Source organism: Pristis pectinata, chromosome 1 (genome assembly GCF_009764475.1).
Source record: "Pristis pectinata isolate sPriPec2 chromosome 1, sPriPec2.1.pri, whole genome shotgun sequence".
NCBI classification, from domain to species: domain Eukaryota; kingdom Metazoa; phylum Chordata; class Chondrichthyes; order Rhinopristiformes; family Pristidae; genus Pristis; species Pristis pectinata.
The window spans coordinates 87,363,250-87,379,753 of NC_067405.1; the positions used below are offsets into that span (position 1 = coordinate 87,363,250).

Below are 16,504 nucleotides of genomic sequence, written 5' to 3' on the forward strand. Positions count from 1 at the left end.
AGGGAAATGGACAGTTGACGTTTCGGGTCAAGATACTTCATCAGGACTGGAAAGAAAGAGGGGAGGTGGCCAGTATAAAAAGGTGGGGGAAAGGGGTGGAGCAAGAGCTGGCAGGTGATGGGTGGATCCAGGTGAAGGGGGTGATAAGCAAGTGAGGGAGTGGGGGGAAGTGGGAATAATGTAGGATGCTGGGAGGTGATAGGTGGAAGTGACAAAGAGCTGAAGAAGATGGAATCTGATTGGAGAGGACAGTGGACCATGGAATAAAGGGAAGGAGGTGAGGAGGGGAACTGGAGGGAGGAATGTGTAAGTGATGGGCACATCAAGAGGACAGGGGAGGAGAAAGAGAAGCGGTATAGGGGTCAGTGGGATAATGGGGGAAAAAACAATAATAAACCAATACTAGGTGGTGAATTCATACACAGCAATTTATGATTTTATACACCCCAGTCTCCTACGCTCCAAGGACTAAAGTCCTAGCCTGTCCACCTTCTCCCTATAACTCAAGTCCTGGCGACATCCTTGTAAATCTTTTCTGCTCTCTTTCCAGTTTAATAACATCATTCCCATAGCAGGGTGACCAAAACTGAACATAGTACTCCAAGTGCGGCCTCACCAATGCCTCGTACAACCATACCACGACCTCCCAATTTTTATATTCAATGCCCTGACTATGAAGGCCAGCATGCCAAAAACTGCATTCAACACCTTGTCTATCTGTGCCTCCACTTTCAGGAAACCATGTACTTGAACCCCAGGGTCCCATTGTTTACTGTGAAAGTCCTACCTGCATTTGACTTTCGAAAATATAACCCCTCACACTTATCCAAATTGAACTCCATTTGCTATTCCTTGGCCCCCTTACTCAGCTGATCAAGATCCTCCTGTAATTTTTGATAATCTTCATTGTCCACTATATTTAGTGTCATCTGAAAACTTACTAACCATGCCTTGTACATTCTCATCCAAATAGTTGATGTAGATGAAAACAACAATGGGCCCAGCACCAACCCCTGAGGCACATCACTTGTCACCGGTCTCCAGTCTGAGAAACTACCTTCCACCATCACCCTCTGCTTTTTACCATCGAGCCAATTGTGTGTCCATTTAGCCAGCTCTCCCTGGATTCCTTGCAACCTAACCCTCCAGAGCAGCCTACAATGTGGAACCTTATCAAAGGCCTTACTGGAGTCCATATAGACCACGTCTACTGCCCCGTCCTCATCTACCTTCTTGGTCACATCATCAAAAAACTCAATCAAGTTCCTAAAACATGATCTCCCATGCACAAAGCCGTGCTGATGACCCCTAATTAAACCCTGTTGATTAATCAACCCTTGTTAAAACTCCCCTACTTTTCTTGGAACATCTTCCACATGGAACAGGAGGTGGTATATCTCATCTGAACAAGGTATCTCCAAGAGTACGACACCACACTCAGGCTCATACCTCAGCCTAGATATGTGTTCAGTTTTTGAGTGGGTCTCAAACCCAAGACCTTCCAACACTAGAAGGGAGGAATTCTACTTATCCATCTGAAACTTTTACTGATACCTTTTCAATTCCCTTTCAGGGGTAAGTGCAGCGTAACACTGCTAAATGAAACAGAGTTGCTTTTGTCCTATCTGGAGCGTGAGGTAAGAATCAGTTTCAGCAAGCATTTGTCATGTTTCCATGTAGGCATTTCAATCTTGCTTTTGTATTATTTCCCAGCAGTTCGCCTTGTGTTATAGTGCTCTCAGTCACCATGCCATCTTACACTGAATTACTTCACCCATTGGGCATTGACTTAACAATACACTCGCCATGGGTGGGCTGGTGGCAGGGGTAACATAGCACATAGCTACCCTTCGGCAAAGGGTGGGGGGATAGGTCAAAGTTCCTACCTCAGATTGCTTCTGAGAGTCCACTGTTAAAAGTAATGTGTGTGTTTCTCTGTGTGTATGTGTTAGAGAGGACTTCAGTAAGGATCTATGTAGGATACTCTCCTTCAGACAGAACGGACACTAAAAGTCATTTTCGTTCATCATGAGGAATATGAGTCAAACGTGGGCAAGTGGGACTAGCTTAGATGGGCACTTGGTTGGCATGGACGAGTTGAGCCGAAGGGCCTATTTCCATGCTGTGTCATTCTATGACTCTATTTTGTGAGGATCTATAAAACAGTGAACTTAAGTTCAAACAATAAACTTGAGTTTAGTTCACAATTTTTTTTTGCTGCAGAGTTAATTAGTTGCTTTAGTATAGCAGTTAATTTACCTAAGTGAGTTCTGGACCAAGGCATTAGGGTATTTAAATTTAAGTAATTAAATACATTTGAAATTAGTCTCAGGAACCATCAGCATGAAACTAGTGGATAGTCGCAAAATGCCATCAGGTTCGCTAAAATCGTTCAGGGAGGGCATCTACTGTCCTTGGAGAGTTTGGCCTATGTGTGCCTCCAGACCCAACAATGTGGTTGACTCGGCCTGTCTCTGCAGTTCCAGTGCAATTAGGGAAGGGCAATAAATGCCAGTGTAATCCACATTTCATGAAAGAATAAATTAAAAAAATTACATCTGTGCGCCAGCTTGTATGTATGCATGTGCCACCTTTGCACATGCAGCTCTGTGTGAGCGCACCTGTTTTACTTGTGTCCTACAAGAACAGATGGATGTGACTGTATGTGTGTGTTATAACCATATAGATACTTGTTCTGTAACAGTCCCATATTGAGTATCCTGCCAGCACCCACTATTTCAGCACACAATGGCTAACCACCATGCCTTTGGAGATGAGGGACGAAGGAAGAAGTGGGAAAATGTGTTTTTATATTCACTACCTCACTTGATTAGTTTCTGATATTGCACCCATGGATTATTGCCCCTGTTTATTGATAATGTTACCCCTGGCCCTGATGGTATGACTGTTGGCCCGGTATGACTGATGGTATGACTGTTGGCCCAGTGTGCCTGCAGTGAAAGCCACACAGGATCAATATGTGCCCCTGTGGCCAATGACCAGGGCTAGATTTCTTTTGCCTTGAGAGATTAGAACACATGAGGGCAAAGTGAATTTGGATGCTTGTCCAGATTATTTGCTGCTAGTTGAGCCTTAGAGACATACAGCACAGAAACAGGCCCTTTAGCCCAACTGGTCCATGCCGACCAAGATTCCCATCTAAGTTAGACCCAGCATTTGGCTCGTATCCCTCTAAAATTTTCCTGTCCATGTACCTGTCCAAGTATCTTCTAAATGTTGTTAATATACCTGCCTCAACCATTTCCTTGGGCAGCTCATTCCATATACAGTACTGACCAGTCTCTGGGTGAAAAAGTTGCCTCTTAAGTTCCTATTAAATCTCTCCCCTCTTTACACCTATTCCCTCTAGTTCTTGATTCCCCAACCCCAGGAAAAGACTGTGTGTGCTTTCACCCTGTCTATGCCCCTCGTAATTTTATATGTGTCTATAAGATCACCCCTCATTCTCCTACACTCCAATGAAAAAAGTCCCAACCTGCTCAACCTCTCTCTGTAACTCAGTCACTTGAGTCCCAACAATATCCTCATAAATCTCTGCACTCTGTTCAGCTCAATGGCATCTTTCCCATAGCAGGTTGACCAAAACTGAACACAATATTCCAAATGCAGCCTTACCAACGTCATGTAAAAGTGCAACATAATGTCTCTACTCAATGCCTTGACTGATGATGGCCAGTTTACCAAAGGCCTTCTTCACCACCCTATCTACCTGCAATGTCACTTCTGCATGTTTGCTGAACACAATTTGCACATTCTCCCTGTTTCCTCCTACATCCGAAATGTTGATAGATTAATTGGCCACTGTAAATTGCCCCTTGTGTTTAGGTGAGTGGTAGAATCTGGGGTGGGGGTGGGGGTGGGGGGGCGGTTGGGGAGAGGGTGTTGAGAGGAATGTGTGTTGAATGAAATGGGATTAGCATAGGGTTAATGTAAATGGGTGTTTGATGGTTGGCATAGCCTTGGCTGAAGGGCCTGATTCCATGCCCTATGACTTTGTGAGATCCGTGGGAAAAGTGTGGGCAATTGAGTAGAAGTATAGATGCCCAGTGATGTTGAGTGGCAGGAATTCATTGTGGGTTGGGACTGGAGGAGCCCATACCCGGCGAATCCTTAATATCAATTGAAGGGAGTAAGTTGGATCCTCTTTCCTGGCAGGAAGAATTTTCACCATTTCTTTTCGCCACCCTAACAGAACGGACAATCAGGAAAGGGGTATTGTTAGATTGCCAGACATACACTTCAAAACCAATTTACCTGACACTAAGTAAATCAATCTTGTATTCCTTTGAAAATCATTCATTTTCTCCAATCCTTTCTGCACCTCTCCTGCTGCATTTTGTCATCCAGTTTAGAAGGAGCCTTACCTTGCCTTTCAGGTCATGCTATACCTGCTTTTAAGAGTGTTTGATTAGAGAGTGCAAATATTTCTTTATTCTGTATCTGAACAGTGTCGTAAGCTGCTGTTTGACTATTAAGGACAGTGCAGTGGAAGATTTACTCTGTCCAAAAGCAAAGGACTGATGATGCTGGAAGTTGAAATACAAACAGAAAGTGTTTGAGACACTCAGCGGATCAGGCAGCATCTCTGGAAAGAGAAACAGAGTTAACGTTTCAAGTCGAGTACCCTTTGACAGAACTGTGAAAGAGAGATTAAAAGAGATGGTTATAAATTAAATAGGTGGTTGGAGGGATAGATAGGACAGAGGGAATATCTGTGGTAGGGTGAGACTAGGCCAAATGAGTTATGTAAGAAGTTAGAGGGTGATTATGTTCGTCTGTGTTATGTGTTGTGAATAGCCACACCGTTTGACGTGCCTTTCAGGTCAGGCTGTACTAACGAAGGGAGAGAAACTAAGCCAATATCATGTATGAATGACTTGCAGCAGAATAGACTGGTCCATTGTACCTACCCTAAAGTATTTGTTGAGATATTGAACTATATGTCAAATCAGTGCACCTCTGCTGGTTCTGCTCTGTGCATGCGTGCGTGTGTGTGGTATAACTCTGTACCTGACCAAGATGCAGCATCAAAAAGGAGAACGTAAAAAAAAAATTGAAGCAGGAGACGGCCATTTGGCCCCTTGTGCCAGTTCCACCATTCAATAAGATTAAGGCTAACCTTCTGCCTCAGTGTTACCTTACTGCACTAACCCTGTAATCCCTTACTGTCCAAAAATCAATTGATTTCTGTCTTCAATATACTCGGTGACCAAGCCTCCACAGCCCTCTTGGGTAGAGCATTCCAAAAGTTCACCACCCTCTGGGTGAAGTTTCTTCTCATCTAAATGGCCGACCCTTTATTTTTAGACTGTGATCCCTGGTTCTAGATGCCACAGCCTGAGGAAACATCATCCCACGATCCACCCTGTCAAGCTGTGTAAAAATACTGAATGTTTCAGTGAGATCACCCATCATGCTTCTAAACTTGAGAGTGTAGGCCCAGTCTGCTTCTTCTCTCCTCATAGGACAAGCCCACTTCCCTCTCATCACTGGAATCAATCTGTTGAACTGTTGCTGCAGTGTCTTTGTCTCAAGTATATCTTCCTTAGGTAGGGAGACCAGATCTGTACACAGTATTCCAGATGGGGTGTCATCAGAGCCCTATATAATTTAAGCAAGGCATTTCCACTTTAGTTCTCAAACTCTATGACCACTTTGCACTATAATGGACTTTGCTTTTTTGTTCTAATTGTGTTCTTACTTGTAAAAATTGTGTATAATTTATGCTTTTCTTGTGACTGTTGTGTATCTGATGCTATGTGCCTGTGATGCTGCTGCAAGTAAGTTTTTCAATACACTTGTGCATATGACAATAAACTCAACTTTGACTTTGACAAATCCTCTTCCAATAGAGCCCAATGTAATATTTGCCTTCCTAACTGCTTGTTGTAACTGCATGTTAACCTTCAGTGATTTGTGTACAAGGACACTCATGTCCCTCTTAGCCATTCAATCTCTCGTCTTAAAAAAAACAACATAGCTTTTGTATTTTTTCTACTTAAATGGATGATCCCATATTTTTCCACATTATATTCCAGTTGCCATGCCCCCACCCATTCGCTCAGCCCATCTTTATCCCTTTGAAGTCTCCTGCATCTTCCTCATGTTCCACACTGATCTCCACATCCAAATCATTGCTATAGATTGTGAGCAGCTGGGGCTCCAGCACCAATCCCTACAGACCCCACTGGTCACAACCCCATCACCCAGAAATAACCATTTATTCCTATCGTTTTCTGTCCATTAACCAATCCTTAATCCACACTGGCATATTATCCCAGTTTGCTCTAATTTTGTCTTATAACCTCTTGTGTGCCATCTCAGCTAGTAACAACCTATAAAAGAAAAAGTGTCAAACAATAAATCTGTGATGCCTTTGCTCAATCCTATTCATCGTTTTCTGCTATTACTTAATAATGATTCCAATATTTTCCCTAATGCAGATGCCAGTCTAATTTTCTGTAATTCTTCATTTTCTCTCTCTGTCCTCTCTTAAACAATGAGATTACGTTTCCTACCTTCTAATGTGGGAATGGTTCCAGAATCAATAGTGCACCCACTATCACCAAAGCCACCCCTTCCAAGACTTTGGAAGCATATCATCAGGTCCTAGGGATTTTTCATTAATTATGTCATTATTTATTGATTAGTACCAACCTCTTGCAGCTCCTCTTTCATTCTAAGCCTGTTGTATTCTAGTGTTTCCTGCAGCTTATGTGTCTCCAGTGAAAACAGGTGACAAATATATGTTTAATTCCTCTGCCATTTCCTTCTTTCCCAATATGATTTTTTTCCGTCTCAGTCTGTAAGGGGCCTGCACTAACTCTAGCTAATCTTTCCCTTTTTCTTGAAGAGGATAGAGTGGAATGGGTGGACACGTGACAGTTGAAGTTTAATGCAGTAAAACGTTAAGTATTAGATTTTGTTAGGATTAAGAAGAAGTGATGATGTAAGCCAGAGGACATATTCTAAAAGAGTTTCATAAGCAGTATGATCTGGGGTCTATGTGCATAATTTATTAGAAATGTCGGGGCAAGTTGCGAAAGCAGTTAAACAGACATCTGGGATCCTAAGCTTTACAAATGGATGCATAGGGTAGAAGTGTAAGGAAGTTGTGATGCACCCTTAAAATGCTGGTTGTGCCACAATCCAGTTCTGGGCACCACACTTTAGGAGACACGTGAAATCCTTAGAGATGGTGCAAAAGAGATTTACTGCAGTAGTTATTTGGAGAGATTAAATAAACTGGAGATGTTTTTTATTAGAATGGAGGAGGTTTAGAGAGAACATGATAGAAATTGTTCCCATCAATGGCTCAAGAACCATAGGAAACAGAATTAGCAAAGTGACACAAGGGAAAACTTTCTTATGTAACAGGTGGTTCAAATCTGGAGTGGGCACTGGAGACAAATTCAATTGGGGTTTCAATAGGGAACTGAATAAGTACTTGAAAAGAAAAAATTTGCAGGGCCGTGGTGAGAGGGTAGGGAAGTGGGACCAGTGGACTGTTCTTACATTGAGTTGACATGGACTTGATGGGCTGAATGGCCTCTTTCTGTGAACCCACAGAATGCCTGTTCTGGGAGTGCTTGTTGGGATGGAAGGAGCTTTGTTCACAGCTAATCCTGATCTGGAAACATAATATAGAAAATATTCTCCAGCATGTCCTTAGAAGGAAACCAACTGTCTTTTGAAGTTTGAGTTACTGGACGTTGGGGTCAATGTTTATTGAAGCACATTTTTTTTAAAATCTGAGCATAATAAGGCAAACCTTAACTGAATTTGCAGTGAATGATCTCTCTTTGATTCTTTCCCTCCAGGACACATTTTTTTATTCACTTGTCTATGATCCACAACTGAAGACTCTTCTGGCAGATAAGGGAGAGATTCGAGTCGGCCCCCAATACCAGGCGGACATTACAGACCTACTAAAAGAAGGTCAGTGAGGTTAATACATAAATACTCCCACATGTGGCAACGCATTCGCAATTGGACACACCAAGGGGTCAAAGCATTTTACGATTCGCGATTGGACTCACCAAGGAGGGGTGCAACATTTTACAGCACCAGGGCTGCGTGGGTCCTTCTGAAAACTAATCCTCAAGGAATTAAACTAGTAGGAATTGTTACTCCTGATTGCTTGAACAAGATCTCAGTTCTAAACCTGGAGTCTCCTAACAATCACCCACTGTTGTCTCAAAGAATCTCTTCTGAAGCCCCCCCCTCCTCTCCCCCTGCCCAAAGTAGTTATGTTTCCCTAAAGATACCTGTAGCTGGACGGTGTAAGCTACTTGGATCCTTATAAGTGTCTCTGTAAAAAGCTGGCATCATCCCTTTGCTCTCGACTCTATTTCCCTTGTTATACATCTTAAATTTGAGATGGATGACCTCTTGGTTTCAGTGTTACTGGACAATCCCATAACTATACCCCATGTCCCTTGTAATTCTGAGTTAACTGCCCATTCACAAGTTTGAGGATGATGTGACATGGTGAGAAGTGGTGGATTGTTGTAGGAATGGGAATGGTGAACATGCCATGTGTGAAATTTCTTGCACACTTCTCCTTCTTCCTGAGGGGGGGGAAAGGTCTGCTGATGGACACTTCACTTGGCTGATTTATTATATGTGAAATGTATAAAGAAACTGTAACTTTTTCAGTGAACTTAAATATTTTTCACAATACCATTCATCAAACTACCCTTGTTAGCAAACAAAGTTTTCTTGATCAGCAGTTTCTCTGAAACAGGTTGTCACCACTGAATCCTTTACTCGTCTCCCCTCCACTCCCCCAACCTTTGGTCTGTTTGTGTTCCATCAGTTTTTTAAGGCACCCCATTCTACCTCTCAGCTTCCAGAGACTGGCTACTGAAGTTGGCAATCAAATTAGAATTAGCTCAGATAGGGTGTGAGTTACCCTTGCTCTGCACACACAGTTGAATCTCCTATGACAACATATGAATGTGACTGAAAGATCATATAACTTTATTGCTCACTATTCCAGTTCTCAAGGACAGGGCAGTACACGGTGTGGGTTAAAGACCCCCATAGGGGTAGGAGGAGTACCGGGGATAAATTTCACAGGGAGAAAGGGCGTTGTTGGGGTAAACATGCCCTTGGAAGTCGGTGCAGTATGGGGAATGTTCAACAGGGAGAGGGCAATACAAGAGTAAAGCCTTTGGGGTTGGTGCAGTATGGTATGGGGGGGTTAAAACCTCAATAGGCAATATCTTATTGAGATACGTAGCACATTGCGAGGGGAGGGGGAGGGTGAGATAATAGGCTAGTACAGGATTAAATGCCACCTGAATCATTAATTATGTTTCTCTATCCCCAGATGCTGCCTGACCCACTGAATATTTCCAGCAAAATCAGATTTTTATAAGATTTCCAGCAACTGCAGTATTTTGCATTTGTTTGATCGAAATGTGTTAGACTTTCTGAATGTCTCACACTGATATGGTTAATAGTTTCATTTGGGAGCTTGTTGTCCTGGCTTTTCAGTAGAAGTTCAAAAATAATTCATTGGCAGTGAAGTGATTAAGGTTTCACAAACGTATTACAAGTCAAACCAAAAAGCCCTTCTAAGGTAAAATAAAATATAGAACATAGAAAGCAGGAGCAGGTATAGACTATTTCACTCTTCAAGCCAGCTCCACCATTCAGTATGATCATAACAGGTCATCTCAATACCATATTCCTGTTGTCTCTCTACACCCCTTGATGCCCTTTCTGTCAAGTAATTACATCTCTCCTTTTCAGTGACTTGGCCTCCACAGCCTTCTGTGTCGCGGAGAATTCCACAAGTTCATCACCCCTTGAGTAAAGAAATTTCACCTCATCTCAGCCTTAAATGTCTTATCCAGCTAAATTAAAACTCCTGGTTCCAGACCCCTTCAGGCTGGGGAAACTTCCTCCGTATCTAGCTTGTTGAGCATTCTTAGTATTATGTATCTTTCAATGGGTTCTCCTCTCATTCTGCTAAATTACAGTAAATAAAAACTTACTTGATTATTTTTAAAATGTAGAATCCTGTAGGCTTCACTTCCTATTGTAGTTTTATCTAATTTTCTACCTACTTCTAATGTACCCAAACCCATGCCTTCTTTCTGCTTCTCCAGTCAACTTGTTTCAGTGCTTTCCCGGCTCATTCTACTGACCGAATTATATAATCTCACATATCACTGCTCTAACTTTCATTCACCAATTATCTGCCCAATTTCCAATCCTGCTTCTATAATCCTTAAACCACTTGCCTCATGGTGACCATGTGTGCTAATTTTAGGGGTGAATGTCCCTGGACTACCTTCCTGCCCTGCACTGAAGCCTCAATTGTGCCCAGAGAATTCCCAACACAGGGACCCTTGAGGAAATGCTCCTCCTTTTGTGTTCTCGCTAAATTTGGATAGTGTTACCTATCCTTCCCCCCCGTCCTCGCATCCCATCCCCAGCCCAGAATGGCTACATACAAGGAGTATGGTGGTCAGGCAGAGGAGATGGTGGAGTCAGAGACAATCACTATGTTAAAGAGGCACACTTAAATAGGCAAAGCATAATGTGGGAAAATGGGATTCATATAGATGGGCAAAAGGGTCAGCATGGACATGGTGGGCCGAAGGTCCTGTTTCTGTGCTGTATAACTCTATTGGTTGAGGAATAACTCCCCTCCTCTTCTGTGAAACTGTGCCGTGGGATTTATGTCTAGTTGAGGGATCAGACTAGGTCTTGATTTAACACCTCATGTGAAAGCTGAACCCTGGATAGCCTAGATCCAGCCTACGTTTTTGTCCTTCAATCTCTGGAGAGGGGCTTGAGCCTTTTCTCTGAACCATATTATGGGAGTGCTGCCAGTTGAACCACAATCTGTGCTACATTGATGTGCTGGTACAAATGCTACGGTTGCATTTTGCAGAGGTGGTCCTCCTTGCCCGCATGCTGTTGCCTTGTACCCTAAACTTCAGGAGGTCCGGGGCGTGAAGGAGGGCTGCAGATCATTGATTGTATGATGAAAATTACCCTTTCCTATACTGACCTCTGTGGACCATGTCTCTTTAACCTTTTCACCAATTTTTTTGCAAATGTCACACACATTGCTTGTTGGTTGTTTTTAAACCCACTGACATTTTGCTGCTTGATGGTTTGGGCTGGATAGGCATTATCACTGTTGGGTTTCTCATATTGCAGGAGAGGAAGATGGAAGAGATCAGTCTGAAATGGAGGCCAAGGTCTGGGACGGGGACACTCCACTGACAGACAAACAGATTGACCAGTTCCTCGTCGTTGCTCGGTGAGTGTTGATGGTGTAATGAATAAACTTGGGTGAGCTGCTGACCACAGAGCACCATGTTCGCTTCTGCAGTTTCGAGAGTAGTCATCTTGTCCAGGAAGGGATTGCAGGCTTAGGGCTGGTGATCACGTTGTCACCAGGTTTGGTCTGTTTATTGATATGATTATGTGTCATTCAGTGATGGTGCTGAGTATCACTTCATGTATTTGTTCATTAAGAGATATTGCAACGCTTCACTCTGTGATATAATTTGTCTATTAAGTGTGCCATTACGTGCACGGTGTTCTTTGTAACACCTTGTACAAAAACTAGTGAACCATGCCATGGGCTCTCTGGCATCTCGTGTTATTTTTTAGTTGTTATTTATTAAAACTAATTAACGTTTATTCAAGAGATTATTTATGAAGAGAATGCAGAGACCACTGCAGGGCCTTACTGAGTGAGGAATTCAGAATTCCATCACGAGACTCTTATCTAGTTTAAACTTAGCTAATGCAGCTCTCAGCCATTTTCTTGACTAGTTCATTCCTGAGGTTATGAATGTTGCTGTCTGTCACTTGCTGCCTTTGGGGAAGTGGAGATGGCCTTCCTTGTGAGGTGTGTGTGGTGGAGGGAGCAGTTTTGGGGGCCATTTGAGATCGACAGTTTTAGCTTCAGGCTGAAGTCACTCACAGGCTATGCTAACAGGAAGCAACATGTGGATTAAACCTGAATGAAGCCTTTTTTTAATATTTCTTTGTGATGTAGGAGGCCATTTAGCTCATCAAGTCTATGCTGGCCTTCTGTGTAATCCTGTCCCCCCACATTTCCCTGTAGTTTATTCTTGCACACATGCCCACTAATACCGCTACAGCTGATTCTCATACCAGCCGCCTACACTAAGGGATAATTTACAGTGGCCAATTAACCTACCAACCAGCGCAGGTGGGAGGAATCCGGAGCACCCGGGGGAAACCCATGAGGTCATGGAGAACGTGCACAGGCAGCACTCAAGGTCAAAATGGAGCTGTGGTCATTGGAGCTGTGAGGTAACCACTCTACCTGCAGTGCCACTGTGCTACCCAGATAAACAGTTGAGATGCCATGCTACCATCAGGCAGGAGGTACAGAAGCCTGAAGTCCCACACCACCAGGTTCAAGAACAGCTACTCCCATTCAACATTCAGTTTTTGAACCAACCTGCACAACCCTAATCACACCATGACTACCTTGCACTACAATGGTCTTAGTTTTTTTTTTGTTCTAATTGTCTTCTTTCTAGTATATTTTGTATAATTTATGTTTTTCTTGTGAATGTTGTGTCTCTAATGCTATGTGCCTGTGATGCTGCTGCAAGTTCTTTCCATTGCACCTGTACGTACGTGTACTTGTGCATATGACAATAAACTAGATTTTGACTTTGAGATATGTAACCATCTCTGATCCTCTCTAGTTCTGTCGGAACGTTTGCCCGTGCTTTGGACTGCAGTAGTTCGGTGAGACAGCCCAGCTTACATATGAGTGCAGCAGCCGCATCCAGGGATATCACCCAGGTAAGAAACAATGCACAGTCTCATTGTAATTGGTGCCCTCCTACTGTCCCTTATGGTAACCACATATTGCCTGTAGTTTCAGCTGGTGGATTTCAAATCCCACTCAGCACTGTGTCAGCCGTTGGGGTAGCACACTGTTTTAGGAACTTGTACACAAAAATCCAGGTTTTCATTATGATGCCACACTGAGGGAATGTCAGATGTGCCCTCTTTTGGGTGGTTTATTAAATCAGGACTTTGAGTGCACTCCGAGGTGGATGTAAAAATACCCCATGGAACCATTGGAAAGAAGCACTGGACAGTTTTCCTCATTGTTCTGGGATTAATGATTATGCTTCAGTCAGTATTAATAAAACAGATTATCTGACATTGTTGGTGTTTAAGGGAGCTTGCTGTGTGCAAATGGGATTCCTTTTCTTACATTGTGGTGGTGACTGAAAGCACTTGTCAAGTTGAGATGACAAATTGCACCTTATAGATGAAGCACTTTAGTTTTTGCTCACTGTTGCACAGATAATTGTCTCCTTGAGATATTTAAAGATCAAGGGATTGAGGGCTGTAGGAAGCTGGCACAGAAGAGGAGATGAGGCCTGGAATGGATAAGCAATGATCATATTGAATGGCGAGGCAGGCTTGAGGGACTGAGTGGCTTCTTGTTTCTTGCGGGTTCTTGTGTTCCTAATGAGGTGGATTTTAATGCCAGGTGAACAGCAGGAGATGGTCCATTTTGATAAGTATGCTACATCCATATGTCACCAATAAGATGCATTTTTGCCACCACAGTTAGGTGGCTTTCCAATATTGGGCAGCCAAGAGACTGAACCACTGGTAGGAGTGTAAATTGGTGGAATGTGGTGGGGTGTTCTATACATAAGATTAACTCGGATCCCTCAAACTGCACCAGGGTGCTACATATGTCATTGAATCTCAGGGCAGATCCAGCCAGGGTTAGGTCGACATTAAAGATCTTCCGAATGGGCACATTGCAGTCTTCTGACTTGCTGTCGAGTTCTACAACTTTGGATAACTCACTTTTTCTGTCTGACTAAGAATTGGCCACTTCTGCTGTAGGTCGTCCAACTGTGATATTGATGTTAAGTTTCAAGTTCAAGTTTATTGTCATAGGCATACATACCCAGGATATAAATGCCATGAAAATTAGCTTTTGCAACAGTAGCACAGTGCATTACAAACATGACAAATGTAAACATAAATTATATATAACATGTGCATGCGCAAAAAATAAACATAATGACACTAGTGCAAATTGAGAGAGAGAAAAAGAAATGTAGTCCCAAGGTAGTGGTTTTCAGGTCGTTTCAAGAACCTGATGGCAGTTTGGAAGAAGCTGTTGTTAAACCTTGAGGTGTGGGTCTTCAGGCTCCTGTACCTTCTGCCTGATGAGAAGAGGCGATAGCCCGGATGGTGGGGGTCCCTCTTCATTAGCAGAGCCTGACCTGCCAGGCGTATCCTGCAGCCCTTTTCTTTACAATTTTTACATTCCGTTGTTCGGGTTCTTACTCTCTAAATGCTCTTATCACATAATTTGTGTCCTCTTTTCTCTCTGTAACTGCCTCTATTAACTCATCATCTGGACGGCCTCTACAATGTATCTCCATGGCAACCCTCACCCTATCGTAGATATTCCCTTTGTCCTATCTATCCCTCCCCAGCCTTGCTGCAACTCAAACATTAACTCTGTTTCTCTTTCCACAGATGTTGCTTGACTTACTGAGTGTTTCCAGCATTTTCTGTTTTCATTTTAGATAATGAAGCTCCTACTGCACTGTCCCTTCAACCACTTGCAGGCCAGTTATAATATTGGTTGCATTTCCAATAAAGCTCCCTCGACGCTGTCCCATATTGGCTCACAGAAGAAGAGAGAAAGGAAAAAGAAAAAAAATATTACAAAAGGGCCAACACAGAGTAAAACTACCACTACACTCTCCCATGACATATTGAAAAAAATTCAAAAAGTAAAGGGGAAAAAAAGCATTGACAATACAAAACTTCCAATAAAATGTCTCAATTCCAACTTCATCCTGACACTTGTGTAATTTCCTTTCCTCACACCACTCATTGATCTTGGATGCAGGTTAACAGTCATATCACATTAGGATTGCTTTATTGCAAGGGTGTGGATTCTGATAGTCAAGACTTACAAAAGAAAGAAAAGCATTTTGCTTCGAGTGGCTGGGATGGGAAAACTTAGGAACATATTGGTCTTCCATTCCTTAATAATATAAAATGTTATTTTGAGAAGAAAGCATGGAACACAAAGCAGCTAATCAATCCCTCTCCTTCCAGGAGTTGAGCATCATCTGCACATTCTCATGCTCTATAGAACCATTTAGGCACGTAAATGTAACTTCATCCTTTTTCAATGTCTGTTGCATTCTAGACCTCACACTTTTGAAAGGCACCAACTTGCTGAGCCAAGGGGCCTGTTACTGTGCTGTGTGCCTCTATAAACTTTGGCTGCTTAAAAGACCTTGAGGAAGCATAAACAGTCCTGTATCAAGCAGAACTTCAGAATGTTGTTTCATGCTGGTGTTCACTCTGCTCTCCCTGCCTGACCCCTCTCCACCTCACTTGCTTCAGTCCCCTCTGGTCTGCTCCACCTCCTGCTCAGAGTACCCTCTAGTCATTAACCCCCTGCAATGCCCTCCACGACCCAGATCCCCACACAAGACCCTGTGGAGTTAGTCCTCTCCAGCCGCTTCTAACATTCATTCACTGCTGTCTTTGTCTTTGCCGCTGTTCTCACTGATCTCCTGCCCTCTGCACTAGCTATTGCTACACAACTTTACTTCAGCCAATCATTTTTCTCTCAGAATGTGTGTGGTGGGATATTGATCACCAATGGTCCTATATTTGTGGAAGATCTTGTCCTTGAACTTTGACAATCTTGAGGTGTAGATACTAAAATAGAGTCACTGAGAGAGACAGCACTGAAATAGGTCTTTCGGCCCATTGAGTCCATGCCGACCATCAACCACCCATTGACACTCATCCTACATTAATCCCACACTAATCCCTTTTATTTTAAACAGAAACAGGCCCACATTCTCATTAGCTTTTCCCAGATCCTACCCCTCTCCTACACAGTAGGGGCAACTTACAGCAGCCAATTCACCTACCAACCCACACATCTTTGGGATGAGGGAGGAAACCGGAGCATTCAAGGGGGAAACCCACACAGTCACAAGGAGGACACGCAGAGACAGCACTGGAGGTCAGGATTGAACCCGGGTCCCTGGAGAAGTGAAGCAGTGGCTTTATTAGCTGTGTTAATACCATAGAATGCCATGATTTTGTCCAGTGACAAGGAGGGAATGAGTCTCTATGTCCAGGTTTGGATTGTGTTCCCACTGCATGGTGGAACATACCAGAAGGCTGCTGGGTGTCAGAGGAAGCTTGCTAATTTGCTGAGCGTATCTCACTGATCTTAGTTGTGGATGTTGAATCAAATGGCAAGCACACCAATGAAACATATGGCTTTGCGTAGATGGTTTTGAGGAACACAGAGACCTCAGAGTTATTGAGGAACAGAGGGACCTCTGAGTACAGCTCCATAGATCCTTGAAGGTGGCAGCACAGGTAGACAATGTGAATCGGAAAACAAATGGGATACTGGCTTTCATTAGTCGGGGCATTAAATACTGAA

General features: G+C 43.1%; 1 protein-coding gene across 6 annotated transcripts in view; it reads left to right on the top strand.

Moving 5' to 3' along the window:
• mta1 (metastasis associated 1) overlaps positions 1-16,504 on the top strand; it is a 111,014-nt gene that overhangs the window by 31,584 nt on the left and 62,926 nt on the right. For all 6 annotated transcript variants that reach the window (XM_052029544.1, XM_052029570.1, XM_052029553.1 and 3 more), the window contains exons 5-8: positions 1,574-1,637; positions 7,842-7,959; positions 11,203-11,305; positions 12,738-12,837. In XM_052029544.1, the coding sequence (XP_051885504.1) occupies positions 1,574-1,637; positions 7,842-7,959; positions 11,203-11,305; positions 12,738-12,837 (385 nt within the window). The remainder of the gene's footprint in view (positions 1-1,573; positions 1,638-7,841; positions 7,960-11,202; positions 11,306-12,737; positions 12,838-16,504) is intronic.